Here is a 25,276-nt window from a genome sequence, read left to right on the forward strand (position 1 = left end):
TTCTAATTCAGCAAAGTCAGGAGCACCGACTTGCTGGGAGACACAGCTGAGCCCTCAGACTTTATGTCGTTGATAGGTGCCCAGCTCTCTGCAGTCTAGCCCATTTCTGCCACCTGAAGGTACAGCCCTTGGTGAAGAGCTTTTCAGAAGAACCAACACATTAGTAATTTGTTCCTCAGGCCTGACAGAAGGCTTTGCTTCCAAATACAAACAGCACTTAAAATAATGTTAGGAAGACACGAAGTACCAATTACCATCTACCTCCATCTGATAATCTGTCAACGTAGATGCAAGTTGCACATGATTCTGTGTCTCCCTCCCAATGGCTTCCAAGAACTGCAAAGCCAAATGCAGCTGCTGGCTGAGCACCCTGGCCCTCCACTACGAGCTCACTCACCGTCAGCGTCATGGCAGACTGATCACTGACTGCAGGGGGCACAGAAGCATCACTTATTTTTAGTTACTTTTTCTTAATTGAAAACTTCACAAAATTGAGGGGCAAATGTGGGTATGAGCTGATGGGTTGGCAGCCCCACACACAACAGTGAGGACTGGGCATCCTAATTAGAGAGGGAAAGGGACTGGGACAGCACACTTGTCCTTGGGCCAGCACAGGCAGCACCCTGTCTGCAGACCCCAAAGTGGTGATCTGACTCTTCAGTCATCCATGTGACATCGGTATAGACCCACACCAAAGGGGGTTTCCATAACCTTCATCTGTGCTACCTGACCTAAGGAAGTCATGAATAATGAACCCCAGGAGTCCTGAATGATGGAAGGAAGGAAGGTAATCAGATTATAAAATGGCAAAAGCTAATAAAATTGGAAGCAGAGAACTGGAATTTATATAAATTTTTAAAGAATCACAATGAAATGCTAATATTTACAGTCAATTGACACAGCCTGTCGCCTCTGTGTATATTGTCTTCATTCAGAAAAAAAAGGGGGCAAACTAATATTTAGACAAATGCTTGGTTTTATTGATTTAATTTTGACACTAGGGAATCGCAGCAAAAGTACAAATCATATGTACAAGTATTTATATCAATAAAAATTTCCATTGGTGATTTTTTTTTTTTGGCAGAATGTTGGTTTTGCCTCTTCTGAGGAATAAATATGATGCTGTAGAACCTGCTGCACAGGAGTGCTCCTGTAAATGCTTGAGCAAATTGAGGGTTAGAGAGTAATGGAAATGCTAATTAAAGCAGTGAGCAGTGCTGACTGAAAGGCTAGAAATCCTTCATTCCAGCTCCACAAGCAGGTCTCCTTCACCAACTGTGTCTCCAGCTTTGCAGTGCACCAATTTCACCTTGAATTAAAATAGTTGAGTAAGAGCAGGAAAGAGAAATGGGAACCAAGAGGGGCAGTCACCTCAGTCTCTCATGAGAAATAAGTGGCCTTCAGCCCGAAAACTTAGGTCGGACCCCTCTGCTCACATCTGTCTGTGTAAGGAACCTGAGTGCAGAGGTGTCTTGCAGAACCTGTACTTCACCTCACTTCTGTCTTTTCTGTCCTGTCAGCCCAAGAAAATTCTTAGGGAATTGAGGCTATAGATTGCTCATAGGCCTCTGATACTGGGCCACAATGTTAATATGTTCATGCTGGTGATTGATGCATCCCATCCCTGCCTCTCCCTATGGTTTTGAGACTAGAATGTATACTTAGTGTCATGGTAAAAATCAAACAGCTACACAACAATCCAAACAGGAACCAACTGAAAGGAGAATCTCCTAGCCTGACTTTGTCCTCCTCCTCTTCTGCTTTCTCCTGAACATAGCCCTGTCTTCTCCAGATTTATGTGCAGGTTTAAAAGGAGCAGGCAGAAGACTAAAGGACATAGGAAGTCATCACTTCTCTCCTTGGAAATAGTTGCTTAAGCCCATGAACAAACAGTGGGTTTGACCTTACTGGCCATGTGGGTATAAAGTGAATAAAAATGCCAGGAATTGTCCAGGTTGCTGTACAGGTCCCCCCACTATAAGCAGAAGGAACAGACTTTTGCCTTAAACTTGATCCCAGAGGTCCTAAGAGCAGTGTAAAGAAAGCTATATAAGTAATACTCAAAGGCTCTGATGGGCAGGTGCTCCCTAGAATGAAGCGGATGGTGATATGTGGTAGGTGTTTAATGATGGCATGCTGACTAGGCCTGTGGATCTGTTTCCATCCTGAGCCCGTTTTCTGAGAGGGAAAATGTTCCTTCTAAGAAAGAACTACTAGCTCCAGACACAGATAGGGCCACTCCTTTGTCTTACTGTGTTGAAATCCAGAAGCCTGTAGTTTGGGACTGGAATAAATGAACAGGAGGGATTGAGCGAGCTAGATCTGGCTAAAGCAGACTTGCCCCAACAGCAGTTCTGGGCTCAGGATGAGGGAGCAGCTAGGCTGCTCCTATGGTGGCCCAATGGAAAGCAAATAAGGCATCCAGCTTATTGGGCCCCATGCTGCCTCAGAAATTAATGGTGTTCTAAGTCACCACCTTAGCCCAACCATACAGAGCCCTTGGCCTGACTATATACCTTCTTGGTCCCCTTGAGGCAGGGAAGTTCTTACCCTGACACTAGGGCAGTGCTCGCAAAAGCAAGTAAAAAGAGCTTTAAATAAACTAAAGCTCACATTTTTGTGTCCATATTTTTGGGGAGCTAATTATTATTTGACTGCCTCCACCTCCTAAGACATGAGACTGCAAATTCATCTTAGAAAGGGTTAAGACACTGCATACCATTCTACCCTGTCAAAGCCCTCAGACACTGCATGGCTATCTTAATTTGTTCCAGCCTGGCAGCCAGACTGAGGCCATTCAATCTACAGGAGGGTCTGTAATTCTCCCATGGGAGCAGGTAAGATGACTCTAGGCTTTCTGAAAGTCCATCTTGTTGGCGTTGGCCAACAAGACCACAAGACAGACTGAAGCTGACTTGATAGTAACTGATCCTTCCTTCCTTCCCTCCCTTCCCCCCCCCCACCAACTCAATGTCTCCAAGAGGCCATGGTGCAGGCCACAGCATAGGACACAGCCAGCCTCTGCTGCTGTCCCCTCACCTCCCAGTCACATTCTACTATGTAGATACTTCCCAAACCCAAACAATCCTTTGGGAGTGGGATATAGTTTTTAATGATGGCATCTCTTTAGTCACAGGAAAAACAGCAAAGTAGCTTTTCTGTTTTCTTTAAGAAGTTTCACTCTGAACAAATTCTAGTCCTGATACCCTTTCTTTCTCCCTGAATCATTAAGCCCCCTGCATGTATGTGGGGCTTCAGCTCCTCCATCTACAACTGAATTGTTCCCTTCAAGGGGAAATTATCTTGAAGAGTTACATTAATTTTTGCAATCTGTAAAAACCATTTCCTGCTGTGTCACCTAAGTCTCAGATAACTAAGTGCCATGGAGACAGATGTAAACATTAAAAATTAAAGAACCCTTCATCTGAAAGACATTAACATGGAGAACAAATATGCTTTGACTACCTGAACATAACATGGCGACCCCTTCCTAGAAGACCTGCTTTCCACAGGCAGAGACACACTGACAGAGTGAAACTCCCCAGTCCCAGTGTCCCCCCCAGGAAAAGGACATGGGGCAAACATCACCTCTACATTCATGTTCAGGGCACCCACCCATGTCTCAAAGGTGGAGGTCCTACATCCATCACAGGCTGGAATAGGCTAGTAGCAACTTGGGGACATACCTTGCCCATTTTTGCAGCTGTCATACTGTTCTGCATTTTCATAGCTTCAATCACACAAATTTCCTGACCCTCTGCTACCTGGAAAATAGGTTGAAAATAGATGTTTTAAGAACATTCTAATTTTATAATGTCCAAAAGTGAAGTCATTAAGTTCTTTGTCAAATGTGCTGATTGGTCATGGAAACACCAGGACTTCTGAGGGCTTCCACTCCAGTGCATCTGAGGAGCCAGCAGAGAAAAGCCATTCACTTGTTTGCCAGGTTCTCAATAGAAAAGCCTGTATTGGAAGATCACAAGAGTAGTGTATGGGGCCTCTCCTGGGCCCTAGGAGTCGGTAGAAGTGATACAAAACCAATGCTTCTATATCTCTACCATGTCTCCAACAGGCAGGTACTTAAGAACCAAAGGACTCACTAGTGTGTGTGGGTTTCCAGAGCAAGGGGTATGGCTACCAAAGGGTAAAGATTTCTTTATGGTATGTGATTTAAAATGTGTAGTTGACTGTGGTAATCACACAGCTGTGCACAGACACCACCAGCAACTTGTCTGCTTTAAAGGGACAAAGTGTACCACATGGGAATTAGAATTCAGTAATTTCTTACTAAAAGACGGCACATGTCTACCTTTATCTTGGAAGCATCAGGGCCAAATCTTTAGCACCTGTAAGTGCTAACACTGAAGTGGCTTCTGGGCATAACTCCCTACACAGGAATAGCTTCTCCAGCTATACCTAGTCCTTACAGAAGGCCTGAGTGTTCGCAGGTACCTGCTCAAGCCTATGTTCCGATGTTTGCCTTGCCTCTGGCTATGGGAGAGAACCAGGCTGACCAGGAACATACCCACAGGGTTAATGTGGAACTTCCATCCTGGCGTCAGCTGTGACTAAAAGCCACACTTGCTACTTTTTCTTTCTCTGGCCTTAATGGTTAAGCACCAAGGAGCTAGGCCAGGATTTCTTTCTCTGTTTTGTGGGAAAGGTCTCTGGCTCTGTGAAGTGGTAGGCTGAAGGCTCCATGGGGTGCTGCTGGTATGGTGGCTGGGACTCCTGGACAGTCACACTACTATGGCTGTGCTGGCCAATGCCACAGAAGGGCCTGGAGAATGTTCTTTCCTGCCATCCCCAAATGATCTCCAAGTCCCCTCCCGGCTCCCTGTGTGGCACAAGCTGTCTTGCTGGCAGTGTGAGTACTGCAGCCCTGTGCATTCTTTCCTCTGCTGTTCAGGTGGTGGGCTGTGTTTTCCTGGCACGGGAATATAGGAAGAGAGGAGATGCCAAGGCTTCTGGTTCTGGCACGGAGGAGAGGCACTGCTGACAAGCAGGCTTGGAGCTCAGTGCTCACAGCCGCTCCTGACTCATTTCACCTGGCATCTGCAATACAGGCACAGAGAAGAGACACCTCAAAAGGACTGTTCTTCAAACTGCAGGACAGGAAAGGGCAGTGCCAAAATGATGCCCATGCTTTGGCTGGAGGCGGCAGAGCCATCATTCCTTCATGCATCACATTAGAGCCACTTCTTTCTCTTTAAACCCAGTTAGGAGGACAAGAAAGTGAGGAGAAGGGCAGGTGTCACTGAGCCACACAGGGAAGGCCTATGGCCCAGCCATAGCCAGAGCAGAGCTGAGAGCCTGTCCAGCAGCTGGGCTAATGGCCTTGACCCTGGCCTGCAGGCAACAGCACAGATGGCGCCTTAGGATGTCTTGGAACTATATCCAAAAATTAGGAATCAAATGTCTACCTCTGGAGTCTGGTCACTATTTCCTGTCAGATGGACAAGTCCTCACCATGGGTATTTACGTGGTAGCATTCCGCACACCCACCTAGCCCACCTCCCTTTAGATAACTTGAGAGCTGGGGTTGGCTCTGAGTACCCTCACCTCAAGCTACCAGCTTCCTTGTAGATGGCTCACTGCCCTCTGCCAGCAGCTGCCAGTGCTCTCCTGTCATTGCTTATCTCTTATCACACTGCTTGAGACCTGCGGAGCCGACTGAAGAGCTCCTGACCCTTCCTCAATATACGCACATACAAATGTCCTTACAGTCCTCTGTAAGAAGCTTGGAGGTTTCTATCGGTCATGCCTAGAGGCCAACATTACCAACGGTTGAACACTAAGGGACAGCTTCACCAGGCCACTTCCTCCTAGGTCCTGCTAGAGCCTGGGAGCAGAAAGATGTGACCCTGTTAGGGTACCTTGCCACCACGACCATCCTCCCTGGATGGTTCTGGATGCTTATAATAGTGAGTGCAAGCACCAGGTCCCAAATTATTAATCCAATCAGAAACAAGAATCTCAAAGTTGATACAACCCCTCTCACACTTCTGATTGCAAAGCTGGTAATCTGATGAAAAGCAAGCTTCTCCTGGTGGGAAGGGAGCCTGTCTTTTGCCTGAGTTAGCCCAAAGCAACTCATAGAATTAGACCTGTGCCCTCCATTTGCTTTCCCCTCACTCACTCCTCATGTACTTCCTAGCTCCCCTCACCACCTTCTAGTCTCCTCCCATCATTCAGCTGTGAGCAGAGACCCATGTCTCCCGCCTCTAGCTTTCTCTCTCATTTAGAGGCCATTTCCTTGAGGCAGCTTCCCTTCATGCCTTACAAAGCAGTGATATGTTTGTTCCAACTGGATCATGCCACACATGTGCATGCAAAACCAAATTAAAAAAAGTATGCAGATAAATAAAAAGTTATATCGAATAAAAAAAAGTATGCAGACAGGCTTGATCTAATTTCAACTTATTTCATCCCTTGGAAATCAGTACAGTACAAGCTTATGTTAAAAAAAAAAAAAAAAATCTCTGGGCAGGCTCTAGTTCCCACCCAGAGGCATTGCGGGGTTTAGCTCCTGTCTGCTGCAGCCTTCCTGCCTGTGGTGTCTACACCCGCAGAACATGTAGCACGCACCCACTATAGCAACTTCTGGACTGCTGGCAGGCCTGGGAAGCCTGAGCACAGCTGGGCAATCCCTATCACACCCCATGGCAGAGCAGCCCTGCAGCACGGCTGCACACAGACTTCTCTAACACTTGTGAGTCATCTAATAAAGACTCACTGATTGTGACAGGATATATCCAGAACTGGGCTTACTAAATGGTCACAAGCCTTACAAGTCTGTCTGATAAATGCAGTCGGCCTGATGTGCTTCTCTGCTGTCTAATTGGTGCAAAGTTTGGAGACCTGAATCCTATGTCTTTCATCCGGCTTATTGCATCCTCTTCCCTGACACAGGGTCAAGGTTCACATTCGAATCAGATTATTAGAGCAGCCCTCATTAAGTGGGAGCTGGGCTTGCCCCCAACGAGTTTGCTTGTGAGAAAACTCGGCCCATTTACTCAGCAGATTTTCACATGTTTAGGGGCCTGAATGTCACCCAGCATCACTCTGTGCTGAGGAGTTTCAGACATCTCCAGCTGATGACTAATTGTGAGTGATGGGAAATGAAACCCAGCGAAGCCAGCTGCTTGCCATGGTCGGCAAAATGACTCTAATGGAGAGAGGCTGCCAATTTTCCAGTTTTACTGGCAAGTCTTCCAAGTGTAATTAAGGGAAGTTATAAATGATATGGAAATCTATCAAGTTCCATTTATTTTCAGAGGACTCCTTTCCCAGGGGACTTTTATCTTGAAGCTTATAGTATGCTTTGTTGTGCTAATGATTTAAGCCACATCTTGGTTCTGATTAAAGCCCCCAATCTCCTTCTACCAAGGCCCCTTCCTCTTCTTCCACAAAGATTAAAAGATACAGAACATTCTCCAGCACATACCCCCTCTCAGAAAACATGCTCTGACTGGGACCTGCGTGGCAGTGTGTATCATTCAAACTGCAAACTGCCATCGCCCCTAAGAAAGCTCAAAGAAAAGTACGGTGGGGAGGAGGAGGAGGAGGAGGAGGAGGAGGTCTCTGCCAGACATAAAAGCAAGACCCTCAAAGTGGAGCCTCGAAAGCTATGCTTGAGACGAGACATTCATCAGAAGGTGCTGTCGCCCACTAATGTTATTTGATTTGGAATAAAAGCATGAAAATGATGGCGAAGGCCTAAAATTGGAGACGTAAAGGATGACTGCACAGTGCTCCATTTCTCAATTTCATCCTTCAGAGCCACAAAATGGGGGTGATACAGTGACTGGATGAGCTTTACAGTAACAGCTGTGCTCTTCCCACACAAGGGAGGCCCTTCTAATGGGCTGAGGTCTGTCCGCAACAGACGGGGAGGAACAAAACAAGGACTCCTATTAAGAGTGCACAGTCATATTTCTGATGGAGAAAACCATTATGGGAGTCGGGTTTCCTTTACATTGGTGCATACCCTCTTTTGTCATCCAAACTCAGAGCTGTGGTAAGGGTGCTACTGCTTAAAATACAGGCCAGAGGATGCGAATAGCATCGGATTTGCGCTCCCCTCCCCCTAGAAGCCTACTCTAGCAACTGTAAAGAATGTAGAGGAAACCGTGCCAGTGGCATATGGCTTTCTACTGTGCTAAACATTCATACAAAAGACAGGTTCATCAGTCATTGGAGTATCTGGATAAAAAATTAGCTCCTGATGGATGGTATTTTGAGCTTACCTGCTGCTAGTACATTACCAGAGAAACACCGGCTTAGAAACCCACATGACATTAGAAACTGCAGACCATGAAACACAACACATGCAGGAGCACATAATGCACGGCAGATTATACAAAATAATAAATAAGCTATTTAAACCCTCTGCCTAAAATTGGGCCCGCTGCAAGGAACCCCGGGTCACTTCTACGCAGGCCAATTAATGCACAGCATCTGCTGTATAGAAGCAGGGCACGAAGCACTTCCGAATGATTCCGGCAATTAAAAGAAAACTGTTTCCTGCCTGTTCAGACAGCAACTGTTTCCCTGCAAGAGTGAGCACCAAATCGGTACGCAGCTGAAAAATTCAGGCCCCTTTTGGGGAAGAGGCATGGAGGGGAGGGGTGAACCTTTATGGAAAAGGAGCCTTCTTTTGTTGTTCTGTGTTCTGTGTTTTCCTGCCAAGTGAGACAGAAGGCTCGGAGGGCTTATGGGCCCACTGCAGTCTCCCCTTCTGCTACACTGGTCCCCCGAAAACGAGGAATCCACATCAACCCTCCTAACTGTATTACCCAAGTGAAAATCACTCCATTTCACATTGAAGGTTTGTCACTTAGAACATAGTTATCTAACACATTTTAAGACTCTGAGATCTAAAGGAGGTGGCGTCCATTTTGCTAAAAGGCAGGATAGAATCTGATTATTCCTACTTCCTTTTCCTGAGCTACTAACATAGGCTGCTAAATATGCCCTGATCTTCCTTGGAGAAAGAATGTGTGTCTCATGGAAAGCCCACAGGGAGATGGGACCCCAGGAGTCTGCCCTATGTGAACAAGGATGGGACTGGCATCAAATTACAAAGAGGACAGGCAGTGGACAGAACGGCTGACCCCTCATCTGGAGGCACTCCAGCCCAGCACACTCAATCTGAAGGGCAACGGAGAGAAGAGACCACATGTTTAGCATGCCTGGGGGCTCTGAGACTCAAGCCTGTGGTATCTGCATGGTGTTGCCCTCGGCTCTGCCCTCAGACCCCCTAGAATTGTGCAGTGGGAGTTGGGGGTGCTCAGAAAGGAATCCAGATTGTGGCCAATATAAATGAAGTCCAGGTTTTGTAAAAATTCCTTAAAATGAAGAAAAACATGACTCCCTACTGCCCTCTAACTTAGCTCACACTGACAACCTACGCCTATAGTTACAAAGGGAAAAAGTTGAAATTTGAATGTTTTCCAGTCATATGACATGCTACCTTTGTACATTCAGTAGGCTGTTTTAAAGGACTCAATGACATATGATGACTTCTCTTTCAACATATATAAATGTATATGTATACACATACATATAAAGTCAAAACACAAAAGGTTTTTTGAATCGTGGTAAAGTTGAGAATAAGCCTTAAAAACACACTATAAAGGTAACAGGCTTTCTCATCCCAGGAAGACCATTCCTTGAAAAATAAACCCATTGCCAAGCCTGCACAACACTTTACACAGATTGACCGTCAAAACATTTTTTATCTTATGCTGATAATTTGTACTAAATTATAAAAATTAAAAAACCCAAATGTTAGTCACGACAAAAACTACCCTTACACATTTCAAAAGAAATGTTACATGGAAAAAATGATTAAAGGTTCAGGCTGAGGACAGTCCTTACCCTGAAGGAAGGTGAGCAGGAAGGAGATCAGAGCGGGGCCACTGGGCAACTTCATGGTATGCGTGTTTTACTGCTAGGAAAATCCAAAGCAATCATAGCTAGGGGATCAGAGAATACACAAATGCTTGGGAGATGATTCTCCTAACTTTCTATATGCTTCCTGATTTAGAAACTTAAAAATGTTTTTGAGTGTACGATTCTGTTTCTGTCCTGGGGTATACAGTTTGCAGTTTGGGTTCAAAACTGGCTTCTCCTGAAACTGCTTAAACAGTCACTGCTATAAGATATGTAAATTAATTATTGCCATCATTTTCTGATTGTAAATCAGGGCATCCATAAATTGAAAAATCTATCCAACAGTCAGCCTGGCTCCTCTGCAAGAGAAAAGCAGAAATGAATGTTCGGCTACAAAGAAATACCAGAGCACAGGTATCCCGAGGCCAGCCTATCCCCTTCGTCTAGCATGCCTAAATGCTTCGGAGGTTTCAAAGCCGGTTCTTAGAGTAGTGAAAAAGACATCTGCCAAGTTCACATGTGCCGTCCGCAGAGTGGCTGAAGACTCAACTGTATGAGCTTTGGAGGCAACAGGAGGCAGAAACTGAGGCTCTGCAGTGGACACCTGTGTCTTTTGTCTCTTGGTCCACGGTCGCTCTCCTGCCTGGGAGCCCTTCCTAAGAACCACAGACAATGAAGAACAGACCATGGTGAAGCCTGGTGGCATTGTTATTGCTGCTTTCGTTTTTCTGCCCAAGGCACTGTCCAAAAAAGCAATGGTCACAAACCCCAACTGCCCTTCTGCTAGATGCCAGTCCCAGCCTAGGTGGAGCAGCCTTATCTTGGGGCCCGCAAAAATTAGCTAACTTGCAAATGTAAGCAGGTCGAGCAGTGAAAGCAGCAATGGCCACTTACGTATAAGACAGAGATGTAAAGAGTCTTCTGGATTGTGTTTCCCTAATTTTCCAAATCACTAAGGCAAATTATTTCTGATGCAAAATTTAGATGAGCACATAATCTGAATATATATAGCTTGAAAGAACCTTAACTAAAAGCAATGTTTAAAAAAAAAAAAAACAACCTTATCTTGGGTTGGCTCTTTTTTAGCTTTTATTGTTTTCTATCTAATATCAAAAGGCTAAGGAAACAAATATGCTCATAACAGCTTTATTTTATTCTTTAAAGATAAAGAGAAAAATCTTGCAACAAATGTAACAACTTAGTCTAATGTTAACCCACAGCACACATGTATGGCACCAACATGCTCTAGGATTTTATTTTAAGTATTTTTGTTAAAGATAAAAGATTTTTTAAAACTCAAGTCATAACATTTTATAAAAGAAGTATGTATTATAGTGTATGCTTAGCATTATATCAATAGAAAAATAGACATGTTTTCTGTATGAAAATGATGATCACTGTGAAAGTATTTCCAGAAGGAAAATAGAAAGGGCTTGAAAAAAACTGTTCTATCAATTGTCTCCTGAATTAAATTTGTGATTTGTTTGCAACTCACTGTTTCTTAGGATCCCTTCCTTATACACTAAAGACCCTTTCTACCACCTTCACAGACATGATTGCTGCTGTACCTACTATTAAACAGTAGGCTGAAGCATTGGGAACTCTTGCTGTGTATATCCTAAAGGAGTATTTTGAATAAATACTTCATTTATTTTTAATAAAACACTTCAACTCCAGTGTTTAGAGAAGGGGAAGTGTTTCAAATAAAGCAGTTCTTAGACATTTCTATAGCAAGCCTTATAAGGGCATTTATTTCTTCTATGCAATCACCCAAATTCTTTTAAAATACTTTTGAAATTGTTAAGCTTTTGAAAGGCAGCTGAGATTTGTTACTTAGAATTTTATGCAAAGGAGATCCACTATTCTGTATCAAGTTTTCTTAAAAGATCAGTACGAAGCTACAGGTTGCGGGAATTTAAACTGTGAACAAAACTACAAAGAAAACCAAGTGTTAAAAAAAAAAAAAAAAAGAAAAAAAAAAAAGAAAACCAAGTGTTTTTTCATGGCCTCAGTTGTTTTTCCTGAGAACACACAGAAATGATTGACTCTCGCTGGTAAAGTGGAGCTTCCTTTAGCTTTTACCCTCGACTGGCCCTCAGTCATTTTTACTGCAGAACTGCAGTTACAAGCAGCGTTAGCATTTCTTCTCACAGCTTCACTAAATTCTCTACCACGAGTCTACCTCTCGGTCCTTGCATTGTGACTACAGATTTCAAGCAGAGATTCTGGGGGAGCTGACACACTCCTCACCCTGTGTCCAGCTTCAGTATTTGTGGTTCCAGACACTGAGTGCAAATGTTAGTAACTCAAGAGAAAACAGTTTTACCACAGTACAACAGCATAGAATATGAAAGGAAGTTCTTCCAGGAATAAAAAGCTGTGTGTTGCACTTGACCAACCAGCCACATGCACAGACACACAGCATTTATAAAGAAGGGAAGTGCGAACCCCAGGGACTCTGGCTTCAGGAGCACATACAGCAGGCCCTGTTCTCTGAACACGTTCTGCAGCCATTCTCTAATACCCACACTGAATTTCTGTTGGGTGCTTTTAATCTGAGAGCTCCCTGCCAAGCAAGACTGGGTTAAGACTCTTGCTGATCACTGCCCTTTCCCAAGCAAACTTGCTGACCACAGAATGAGAAGTAGGAAGGACAACAGTAAAGCCAGAAGACTGAATTTATTAAGAGGCAAGAAGGCTGCGCTGGTACTGCCTTGCTTACCAGCTAAGCAATCATAAGTGGGTAAATAGAGCTAGCATGGAGCAAATGGGGACAGCTTCCCAGGCAAGAGCTGACCCACACCTTGCCCATCTTGGTCTTAGATGTCAGAAAACTAGGATTGAAGGTAAATACCTCTTAGGATAAAAAAGCACAAATGTGATATTCTAATTATAGCCACAATTAGAACTGGCAAGCTGGGGCTGGCAGTATATAGACTGGGTGGCTTCCAGAAAAACAAAACAAACAAACAAAAAAGATAGAAAACACCAAGTGGTAGAGGGAACCACAACAACAACAACAACAACAATGACGACGACAACAACAAGAAAAAGAAAAAAAAACAAGAAAAAAAGCCTTCACAGCTCACTAGTCTTCACATTTAGACACAAGAGTTCACTGAATGCTCTGATAATATATGATAACACAGCATGTGCATTTGTGCCTGTATGAAGAGGAAGAGCCCATTTTCACCCCCAGACCTGTATGAAAACATGGGGAGCCCTGTAGCACTCACAGTCAACCTTTAACTTTCACACCTCACCTCTCCCACTGCCTACCGCTGGCCTCAGGTAGTGCTGTTGGCAGCACTTCTGAGAACATCCATGCCTTCAAAGTGAAGACAGCTAGGCAGGGCTACCTGACCCTTTATGTTTTTCTACCACAGTGTATAGCTCTCCTGCATCACCAGGGAAAGCTATTTTTAAGTCACTTTCCCAGTTCATGTTAATTTGGGGACTAATGATTTAAAATAATCCAACTTGATCACTCTTACTCTGTATTTTTCTAGAAGTCAATGTCACCTCCATGGATTTTTCTAAATGTTAACAAGATACTCTATCTGATCTAATTATAAAAAAATCAGGTACCATCTTAACATAATGATTACAGAGAATCAGGCAAAGTCCAGTGGTTTCAGTCAGATCCACAGTAGAATTAGCACACAGCCAGTGAAAGTGGCTCTTGCTTGCCTGCATAGAAGTCAAAACACAAGTACTTAAGGGCCTCTGGGAATCTCCCAGTTGCATTTTCAACCATTTTTTACTTTTGCTTCTAAGCAGATAATTGTTAAAAAAAAAAAATGTATGTATCCTACACATTTGTCCACAGCAAGTTATGGGACTGAGCAGATAAGGGATATAATATAGCTCTACTATTAAAAAGTCAAGAACAAAGCTCCCAGTTAAGATTCTGAATTTCACTTTCCACTTTATAAGAGTGGGCTGATTTTGAGATTATAGGATTAAGGTTTCCTTAACTCTTCTTCCCCATTAGACATTTAGTTCAGAAATCTTGCATCTAAAAATCACTGTCAAGGTTATTTTCTGCCATGAATTCCTCAAGCATGCTTCATGTCTAGAGGGCCATGGAATAAGGAACAAGGCAAAGTAGATGTAGATTTTAGAAATTTGAGAAAGAAGAGAATGTCTTTCCTCATTTCTATTCCACGCCCCTCCACCTCCCCTGCACACACACACCACTTGGGAGGAAGTACTGTCCCCAGCACAACTCAGATTCGAAGCAGGTAGATAGAGTGAGTGCACAACTGGTCCATGGGCATCCCATGGGTTAGGAGAGGCCACTGGGAGCATGATCCTGTTGGTGCCATTATTCTGTAGGGGAAGTCTGAGCCCAGCATATCCCTCACACAGAAATACTCTTACCATGTCTCCAGGCTTGACAGAAACGGCCACCACCACTCCAGGCATGGGGGAGCACAGAGTGCTGCTGGTGTCCTTGGGTACTTTTTCAAGCATGAATTTGTTCAGTTCTGCAGCAAGTTTGGTTAAAATGTGCACTTTGTACTTGAAAGAGAAAAGCATAACGGAGGTTAAATGATGGACTTATCTTCTAAAACCATACTTACTCAAAATCTGCTTTTAGCTTTAAATTAAAATTACAATAATATCCCTTAAAGTTGAACATTCTAAAACCCTCCACATAACATTATTGATATCTGAAACATACTGAGCCAGGTTTTTTAAAGAAATTACTCATTATTAATTAATGATATACAAAAAGTATCGCAGATCTTTAAGAAAACCATCTCAGAGCTTTGTAAAGGAAACAGCAAGAATTTTGCTTGAAGAACACTGCCTAGCAAGCAAGCAAGCAAGCAAGCAAGCGAGAGAGCAAGAGAGCGAGAGAGCGAGAGAGCTAGAGAGCTAGCGAACAAGGGAGAGCAAAGCAGAGGACCCAAATCCCAAGAGTCCCTCAACCTCAGGGATAAAGGCGGTGACACTGCATGCCCACCAGCAGATGGCAGCAGATTGCTGTCGCAAACCTCCCACACCTCTGAAGCAGCTACACTGGGTAGATTAAATAGAGACAAAGGCTTCAGTGTTCATTTTGAGAAAAAAAGGAAAGTCCTTAACATTCAAATATTTCTCAGTGACATAAAATGTTATATTCACATCAACATGTTTTTCCTTTTAGACACATTACCATGCAGCCTTTTCTCATATGACAAGACAGCTAGGAGAAAGACAAAATAGAATGAGAATATCTTTTGGGCTGTGATATGATAGCACCAAGATTTATAAAACACGGAAAATGCCAGACACAGTGGTTTTCATGGCATCTTTGGTAGGTGGCTTGCAAAGGTGGATGGCCAATGGGTCTAGTCAATCATAACGTTCCTAATAAAGACAATGCCTACTGGACAAGAAACATCCCAGATAAATAGGTGTACCACCACTTGTTCTATCCAAACAGAAAATAAAATGCTTTAAGGTAGGGAACTGGAGTCAGTGCTGGGTTTCTGGTTCCCACCAGATCCAGTCTCTCTGGGGAAGACAGAGACAGCACCCACTGGGCAGCTCCATTTTGTTGGAGGAAAGCTGCTATAATTCAAAGCCTCCTGTGGGCATCATGCTAGCAGGGAGGCTAAGGCAGAATCTGATTCCCACTTTGATTCTGCATAGGGACAGTGGCAGTCTCCAAGTGGCTCTTTGCAGGGCCTATTTAAAGCAGGTGGGGGAGGCCCCACAGAAGAGCTTTGATAGCCTAGGTTCCAAGCAGATTTTCGACACTGTGACAGGTTGAATAATAACATCTTCTGGATGTTTCTTTACTCCTGAGTGTGTGTTTTGCAATCAAGGCATAGAAGTGTCTGCCAGTTTCTGAAGGATATGATCCTTAAGTGAAATTACAGCACAAATAAAAGCTTTTTGCTCCTATTAAAATTCATCTGAGTCATAAGTGGCAAGGGAAAAGCAAGCTGCTGTCAGTCTACCGACACCCTGGGCAGAGGGACTGCTCATCACCCATGAATTGTACTTCCAAGTCCCTCATTAAATCCTTGGGGAGGGGGGACATAATTGGGCCAAATTGCACAGTTTTAGTATCTGCTCTCTGTCTCCCTTGGAACAGGAAGTCCAGCAGCACTATAGGCATGTGTGCACCAGGCAGGTTCCATTTCTAGCCAGCACCACCAGGGGTGACACTACTATGTGACCAGTTGGCATTCTACCCTAGAGATTAGTTCTCACTGTAGCATTCAGATCTATTTTCCCCCTGCTTTTCTTTAACTTCAAAATATGAAACTTGAATTTAGAAAAAGTATATAGTGAGAATACAATTTAACAGCTTTTCACCACAGCAAATAGGCTTAAGAACCAATAATTCATCTATCTCACAATTCAGCCTCAATGTGAACAAAGTCCTCAGACCATTTCTCCTGAGAGGACCAGATCCTGACAAACCTGGGTCCCTTGCTATTTTTATAACTTTCATATCTTCTACGTTCCTTTCTCTGTAGGGCTGCTTTTTTTGGAAAGAGATGTAAGAGTCCAAAGCTCAGTGTGGCAGACAAGGCCTTTGTTACCGATGAGATGTTCCTCTCCTTTTTGTATTTGTTTATTGTTCTTAAATCTGTTTGGGAATAAATGACTTATTGTAATCACAATTGAAAAATAACAAGGAGTAATGCCTCAGGAGAGGTCTTGTTGAACATGGCTGACTTAGAAGTGACCTTTCTGATTAGGAAAAGAGGAGAGAGAAGCTACTCTTCTTAAGGTTACCTTTGATGTTGTCCGGATTATCACAGGCCATCTTAAAACAGCCCTTTGTCAGCCCTGCAGTTTGTACTACATGGAGCCGAAGTCTGAACAGGCCCAGTTGGTGCAGCATGTGGGCCCAGACAAGAAGACACCCTAGTGACAACTGTAGAAGTTTTCTAGTACCTGCTCTCTAGAAAGGGAAGCACTGCAGAGTCTGCACTAGGGCTTACAGAGCTTAGAATCTGAACTGGGACTCATTGTTTCCTCTAGATTCTTAGGGACATTTGCAGTTAGCTAGCTGAAGATTCAGGAAAGGGCCTTTCTAGCAATAGCAGAGCTCAAGTCTGCTTCTAAGATGGACACTTAAGTATTTTCAGAGACTACAAAGTATCGATATTAGTTCACGGGTGTGTATGTGTTCATGCTGGCTGCTAACAGAGACAAGTGTAATCGTGAAAAATGGCAGTGTGGACCTGTGTGGATCCAGAAGAGCCAGGGTTTGGTGAAGAAGTTCCATAAAAGAGGTTGATCAGCTCTAGACTCACGAGTAAAACCCCTTCCCTCCACTGGCTTTAGGAAGCTGTCTCCAAACCACTGTGATAGGAATGGAAAGTTGTTTTTTTAAAAAAAACAAAAAAAAAAAACAAAAAAAACACCTCACCAGGTAAATTAAAAAAACAGGTTCTCTCTGGAAGCAGCTTAGATGGCTTCTTAACCCAAATATGATAATCATGGAAGGTATTTGGACCAATTATGTAAAATTGTCCCCCAGAAACTCCAAACAAATCCGTTTTATGGTGTCTATATTGTAAAAACATGTCTAACGAGAAAATGTCACCCAAACATTTAAAGAAAAGAAAGAAGAATCAACAGCAGGCATAGGAGGGGCAGTGAGAACACTGCACACAGTGGGCAGTTAGGAGGAAGGCCATGGGACCAGCATGGAACCCAGCGTGGATATGGGAGTGCAGGGTAGAAAGGAGGGGTTTCCAGAGCAAGATGCTTGGCTGACTGTTACATCCTGCAAGCAGGCCGGCCACCTGTAGGAGAACATGCCTAAATCCATCAATTACATGCATGTTCCTCAATCAGCACCTTTGGATAGAGATGAAGAACTCCATCTGTGTATGATCAGCTCCAACTTATTTTTTGTCTAGTACTGGAGGTAGGCCCCCTGATGGAGTTTAAAGTCTGTGAGTGCCTTTCCAAAGCCTCTAGGTATACAGGTGATTTTACAAGCCATATACACAGAGTAGCCATGATTCAAGGGTGTGGCCTTTGAACATGAAGTCTAATCTGCTTTACACGGCCTTCAGCAGCAGTTTCAGAGCCTGTGAGGTTACTCATGGAGAAGGGCTGAGCCCCAATTTCCCTTCGAACTCATTTCTCCAGTTCCAACTGTGAGCTCCATAACTGATTTAATTTTTTTTATGTCAGCTGTTGCCCATTTCAGTCAACATAGAGTCATAGGTCAACAATCCAGTTTTTCTCTGAGTTATTTGGAAAACTTGAAGTTATAAAGCATTGGCCACCCCTCCTACTCCCAAGTGTGGTGGCAGATAGATTTTTCAAAGGCTGTCTTCTTATTCAAAGTTCCTCACCCCCACCCCCCATCTCACCCTTACCCCTTCAATCTCAACCTGTAAGCCTCATCCTCATTCACCTAATGTGAGCTAACTGTCTCATAGTTCCCTAAAGACCTCCTTCCCTAAGTCAGTTAGGGGAAAAATCAGCACTAATGTTTTGGAAATGATAAAGATGAGGAATGTTTTTTTTCAAAATGCCAGTTCAGCAGAAAGGCAGAAGAACCATCAGCTATAATATGAGCCACACCATGGAATTAGAAGCCATCAGTGTGTTCCTTGCCCCGGTTCTTTGTAGGCACGTGTTTACACAGGGAAAAACAAGATTCTGTGCCATGGACTGACTATACCTGTTTCTCTCCTTGAACCTGGAGCCTATTAGCTAATCTTTTGAAAGAGAAATCTCCAGAAAACATACTGAAAACACGAAGACCCGGAGCTGGTGGCTTCCTCATTGAGGTTCAATCAGTAACAAAGGTGGAAGGAGGAAGCTACAGCTAAAGCAACAGGCCAATACCCGGCAAGCCCAGTCTCAGTCCAGGCTTCCTGCAGCTGCAGTGGTGGCTCAGTCTGTTAGCATAGTGCTGTGACAACTCCATCAGTGCAGTCTCAAGGTAGCTGTCAATCAGGATGCATCATTTAATCCAACAGCACTCGAAGGACTTTCTCCTACAACCCACATGACAGCATAGCTACAGCTCTATTTATATCAGCGCCCAGTTGTGTTTACAATGCTGCAGTAATTAGAGAAGATGCAACAGGCTGCAATATTCCTGAGATTTCCATTTTGCAGCATTACCCTATAAAATGTGATCCTGCTTCACAGAGTCATGCTAAATGACAAAAGGCTATTTTCTTCAATCTCCCAGCCCCGACAGCACTTCATTTGCAGCTATCTATAATTAGATTAATGGTGTAGTGCAGTACAAAGCAGACCCACTTCACATCAGATAGCTTATGAATTAGGACAAACACTTATTTCAATTCCAGGCAGAGAAAGCAATGACTGGGGTGTTTAGCATACCCTTTATGGTGGAATGAGATGTTAATTGTGTACCATTACCTCTAAACTGCTTGCTTGTTGTATAAATCACTGTGCTAATTGATGCAGAGATAGAAATGTAGCCACGGGCAAGAAAGCAAAGGAATGAGAGCTGAAGATGGAGGATAAGGGATTATCGGGGAAAACCATATGGAGACAAGGTTCCTTTGAAACCTCTGTTTTCTGCCCATGAGCAGGACTCCTTCAAGTGCAGGAACAGACAAGGAAAAAAAATAACTTTACTTCTTACAAACACAATTTTCTTTTAAAAGTTCTGCCTGTCAAATAGCGAGTATGTTGAATGAATCTGAAAATGCATTTATAAATACCAGAATGTGTGGGTTAGCCAGGATATTTGGACTACAACTCATGGTTAAGGAGCATGCCTTCTAAATTACTTGATGCATATGCTTCTGACCCATCCACAAGGCAAAACACACATTTTCAAAGGACCTGAAACTCCATATCGGGAGAAGAAAAAAAAAAAAAACCTAGACTGGTTTAGATCTGTCAGGCTAATTACACAGCTGCATGGACTCAGAGTATGAATTGGACAGAACACCATCATCTGCCACTGATACAGTAACTAGAGCAGCAGAACCCTAAAGTCTGGCCATAACTCTGCATCATAGGAAGGAACTTCAAAGGCGATATTTTTTTTCTAGCTGTTCTAAAACTAGCAAAACAAATAAATAAAAGCACATACTGATCTAATAGCACCAGTCTTTTATCTCCAAATGTTCTTCCTTGTGTAAATGCCCTACTCTCACTAACAGCTCTTTCTAGGATCTAGAGAGGACAAACACAGAAACCCAGTGCTGAACAAGAGTCAAGCCATGAGTGAGCCACAACTGAACATGCCCTTGGGAAGTTCATAAATCAAGCATGTGCCCTGGGTGTGTTTTCACTTTTTTAAGGTGCAAATTACTGCTGTGCACTTTTTTTTTTTTTTTACAATTCAGATGCTTAGTAATTAGCACTGTTATAACACTATTTTACACAGAGAGCAAATGTAGATCAGTTAGTTAGTAGTCCAATGTCCCGCTTCACAGGAACAGTTGGCATCTCTCACAAAAGCTCAATTCAGAAACACTGTATAAAGTGCGCCCCCCTGAAACACAAATATTATCTTAACTTGTAAGACAATCAAGTGATATCCCGAGGAACTGGAGCAGCTGGCTTCAAGTCATCACAGTTGAAACCTGGAGGGCTACCTAGAGCTACTTTTCCAGCAGCTACGTGAGCCTGTTATCATAAAGTTGCCCTATATATCTGTCCAACGGCTGCATTGAAAGGTTAGGGTCAATAGTTTAATGTTTAGCACATCATGATAATTAACAAAAGCCTATAAGGAGCCATCAAAGTCCTGTTCAACAGAATAAAAAATTATCAGAATAGGGCTGGAGATATAGCACAGTAGTACAGCACTTGTCTGTCTGGCATCCATAGGGCTCGGAGTTTGATCTCCAAGGTCATGGGGGCCAAAAAAAAAAAAAAAAATCAGAAAAGATCGGGAAACTAGTAGGGCAAAATGGCACAGGCGTTGTAAGTAGTGCTGGGGTGGCAGATTCAAGGGGTCGCACATCCTAGGCAAGCCTAGGCTAACCTCAGCTGCACCTTAAAACTGCAGTGTCCTAAAAGGGCCTTCCTACACTGCAGCTGAGACTTAGTGCCAGGTCCCAGAGGCAGTGCTCAGGGCCATGTGTCTCATCCATTTAAATGCCAGCGTTACGTTAGAGTTGAATGCTTCAGGGTTAGTGATACTGATGGAAAAGAAAAAAGATGTGGTCTCCATCTCAGCACTTGTTCCTCTTGTTGAAAATTGCAGTTAGCACCACCAGAAAGCCACTCAGTATCTGACTGTTCTGTGATATAAGCTGACCCCAGCACTGCGCTGTCACACAGCATATGGTTTCCCACTGTCAGTAACCACTCAGGCAACAGTCAGGCTTTTATTCCTCAAATGGTCAAGTGGTCTCCAAACTCCAGGTTTGTTTTGATTTGGTTTTCTGGTTATTTTATTTTACTTATTTTATTTTATTTTTTGGTGCTGGCTGACTAAATCCAGGACATTATGTGCACTACACGCATGCTTTATCACTGAACTACAAAACCAGGCCTAAACTTCAGCATTTGGTTATACCCATAAATGTGCCATATGGAATCACAAGGGCAGAGGACACTAACCTTTTTTGGGAGGAAAAAAATATATATAGAGAGAGGCAAGAACATTTCTAACAAAGAAAAATACATGGAACTCACTTTTCAAATTCTTCCTAAAAGGGTATGGCTTCCTTAGGGAAATGAACTGTCTTTAAGGTAACAGGAACAACTAGGACTGGTAAGATGGCTCAGAGGCTGAAGGGGCTTGTTATCAGGACTGACAACCTGAGTTCAATCTCTAGGCCGTACACAGTAGGAGGAGAGAAGCAACCTCCTCCAACACAAGCCAGGGTGTGTGTGAGTACACACATGTATGCACACTCACACACACACACACACACAACATACATAATGAAAAAAATAATTATCTCTGGTGGAATGAGTTGGGTGATAGCTTCAAAGTATCTCTGGTTTGAGGCAAAAAGACAATTCCCTCTGGAGATGCCTATTTGGAGATGCCCATCCACAACATAAAACTCAAGTCTTCTCTTTTGTTTTTGTAATCACAAGCTTCCATCCATTTCCACTGTCTTAAACAACTTTCACCCTAAACTGTGCTGAAAAGCACATTGAAGATTAAGCCTTAGATCCAGAGCACTCTCACCAAAGGGAACTGAGCTCCTGTGAGGCAGCTTTTCTGGCTCTTGAAATCACTGTCTTTAAACACAAAATGGGAAAGGAAAAGAGCCTCTGCTAGGGAGCCTACCCCAGTCCTAGGCGGCTAAGGCTCATGGAGAGGCCTCTGTGAGGAGCAGCAAGGAGTCCCTAGCAGGCTTCCAAGGTTACTAGTCTGCTGTGGACAGAGACACCCCTAGTGTGCAGTACTAGGGGGCCCCACATGCAGGTGCACAAAGGATAAAGGGGCCCAGGCACCCATAGGCTATCTAACGAGTAGGTGCACAGTCCACAAAGGCGATGTGCTAAAATAAGTGGTACTTTCCCATCCACAAAGGCAAAGCTGCTGTAGGGTACTGCACAGAATCCCAAAGCAAGGCATGTGCCTTCTGTTTGATCAGGAGTCTACGTGACACATTATGACTATAATGAACCAGGGTTTTCTTTTTATACAAGAAAAATATTATAGATCTTTGAAAGTGCTGTACTCAATTATGTAACAATACCAACATCTGTTAACAGTACAAGCTGTTTCCATTCTTTACCCTGAATTGTTTTATGTAATTACGAGTTTATAAGGTAGTTGGTAAGCCAGTAAGAAGGTACCTTTTTAAAGCACTCTGTAATTTGGGGTACAATGAACTGTTCTCTTGAAAATCTGTAATTAGGGCAGCATCAACTTACAGGAAAGTACAGGAAATGTTATAACAACACAATTATGTAAATGGGCACATAGGTAGGGAAGCGTACCATTTTGCTATGGTCCCCACCCTTCACTTTACTTTCTCTACCATTTGAATTCTTTGCTCATCTCAAGTGCATATACTGCTATCACAGGATGTGGAACAAATGGACTCTGTGGAAAACAGATGGGGAGCTTGGCCTTCCTTCCCCCAACAATTCTTCAACACCAGAGGCTGGGAATGAAGCCAATGCTGTGCCTCTTCAACAGCACTCTGGCCTGTGTGTGGATGATTTAAATAATAAAAAGTTTTCACTATTATGAATTCATTGAAGAAACACAGAATCAAAAAGGATAAAATGTTGACTTATGTTTGACAGAAATTACCAAGCTAGCTTGTATGAAGGCAGGGTAAACACCGCCAGAGGTGATTGTGACTATATAGTCCTGTTGGCCAAAAAAATCAAATCAGAAAATACCCCGACAAGCCTTCACACAGCGGTCCAAAGCACCAATAAATGGCCTGTCAGGGGGTTGCTTAGCAGTTCTGCAGTTCACAATGTGATACATCACCGTAAATCCCAGCCTGGGTCTGTCCACAGTCTGCTGGCATTCCATGTGGGGTGTACTGTACACATACAATGCTGACAGTGCAACAAGAACTGCAAACCCTTGTGGGTAATATGAAAGGGAAAGGAGATGAAGTCCTAGAATATAATAGTAGCAAGTGGAATCTTATTCCACAAACCTGAATTGGAGAGTTGGGAAAGAAAAATGGTGACACAAACCTGTAATCCCAGTACTGGGGAGGTGGAGACAGAAGGAGTCGAGGGTCATTTGGACTATATAGTGAAGCTACATAAGACTGTCTCAAAAATTTCTTAAGATGAAAACTTTTTGACCAAATAATCTAATTTCTCAAACAAAAAATTATTCTCTTAAACCAAGATTATACATCTTTTTAAAAGGTTATTTATTTATATGCATGTATATGGGTGCTCACAGAACCTAGAAGGCATCAGGTCTTCCTGGAGCTGCAGTTACAGGCAGTTGTGAGCCATCCAACATAGGTCCTCTGCAAAAGCATCAAGTATTCTTAACTGATGTGCCACCCCTCCAGCTCCATGATAATAAACATCTTATATGATAATGTTAGAGATTAAATTGACAAGGATTTGCAAAGCACCCAGCAAGTGCCTACAGAAAACTACACATCAAGTATTCTTTCCAGTCTCTCATCTAAACATCTCTGATTACCCAGAATGCAACAGGGCAAAGCTGTCTATGTTGTATATGGTAGCACACAGATTCCTAATTTTAGTCCTTGTTCTATGGCTTAAAGTTTGTAAACAAAAGTGGATTATATTCTTTAGCTGGGTGGTGGTGGTGCCCGCCTGTAATCCTAGCACTCTGGGAGGCAGAGGCAGGCAGATTTCTGAGTTCGAGGCCAGCCTGGTCTACAGAGTGAGTTCCAGGACAGCCAGGGCTATACAGAGAAACCCTGTCTCAAAAAAAAAAAAAAAAAAAAAAAAACCAAAACCAAACAAACAAACAAACAAAAAAAAAACCCTTCATATACTACATACAACTTCTAAAAGAAGATCTAAAATAAAAATTGCAAGATAGGGCCCCTTAACACTAAGAGCATCTTGAGTAAGCCCCATTGTGTAGGGCTCTATGGTGCTTAGATCCCTAAACCCTAAAGAAACAAATGGTGAACTACAGGAAAAGTTTGAGCAATCCGCTCATTGAAAGCTACTTAATAGGCCTATCTGGGCATTGTCAAGAGTACAGAATTCATATTAAAATATGGCTCCTGGCCTCAGACATCATAACCTGGCCATTCAGAAAAGGCATTGTGCAAAGCTGCAATATCAATACCCATGGACATTGCTCAAAACAGACCCATTGAGAACCAGTTTTACATTAAGCCCTCCTGGAGCCCTCTAGGTTAGGAGGTAGTGGGAACAATGACACAAAGTCTCTATCATCTTCAACATAGCTCCTTAGTTTCAACCTTTAACTCCACAGCTTAGAAACTTGGAACTGTGAAACTGTGTGTCTCTAGAACCTGACTCACAAATTGTGGGTCCTCATGATACTAATTCACAAGGTTGTCCTGAGGATCAAGGCAATTCTTGCATGGAGAATCTACTTTGAGGCCCCTGGTCTGTTTTACCTTAACTCTATCACCTCTGTCAAGGCTGTCCTTAAACTCCAGGATCTGTTTTACATGCCTTTTCCTTTCCTCCTCTCCCTCCCCATTTTATCTCTTCTCCTACCTGCTTTAGACAGGAGCTCACTATGTGGCCCAGGCTGGCCTCACATTTGAGGAGATCCTCCTGCCTTTGCCTTAGGAGCTCCAGAAGGTGTACTGAACCCCACAGCTACTTTCCTTTCTTTCCTTCAGCTTGAAATTCACAACAACCTGATTGCAACAACACTACAAAAATGTCTTTTTACTCTATCCTTTACTCTCAGAGGAATGTGTTTATCTCAGCCAACCAACATAAACTGAAACTTTATAAACAGTCACCACTTAGTGACTTCCAGAATCTAGCCTGTCTCAAATAC

The 25,276-nt window shown here is 43.2% G+C and overlaps 1 protein-coding gene across 2 annotated transcripts in view; it reads right to left on the minus strand.

Annotated features, from left to right (window-relative positions):
- Positions 1-958: 958 nt before the first annotated feature.
- Positions 959-25,276, minus strand: part of Pcca (propionyl-CoA carboxylase subunit alpha) — a 774,935-nt gene continuing 750,617 nt past the window's right edge. For both annotated transcript variants that reach the window (XM_052190575.1, XM_052190574.1), the window contains 3 exons: positions 14,281-14,421; positions 3,687-3,764; positions 959-1,309 (listed from right to left, as the gene is read on the minus strand). In XM_052190575.1, the coding sequence (XP_052046535.1) occupies positions 1,241-1,309; positions 3,687-3,764; positions 14,281-14,421 (288 nt within the window). In that variant the 3' untranslated portion in view covers positions 959-1,240. The remainder of the gene's footprint in view (positions 1,310-3,686; positions 3,765-14,280; positions 14,422-25,276) is intronic.

Source organism: Apodemus sylvaticus, chromosome 8 (genome assembly GCF_947179515.1).
Source record: "Apodemus sylvaticus chromosome 8, mApoSyl1.1, whole genome shotgun sequence".
Taxonomy (NCBI): domain Eukaryota; kingdom Metazoa; phylum Chordata; class Mammalia; order Rodentia; family Muridae; genus Apodemus; species Apodemus sylvaticus.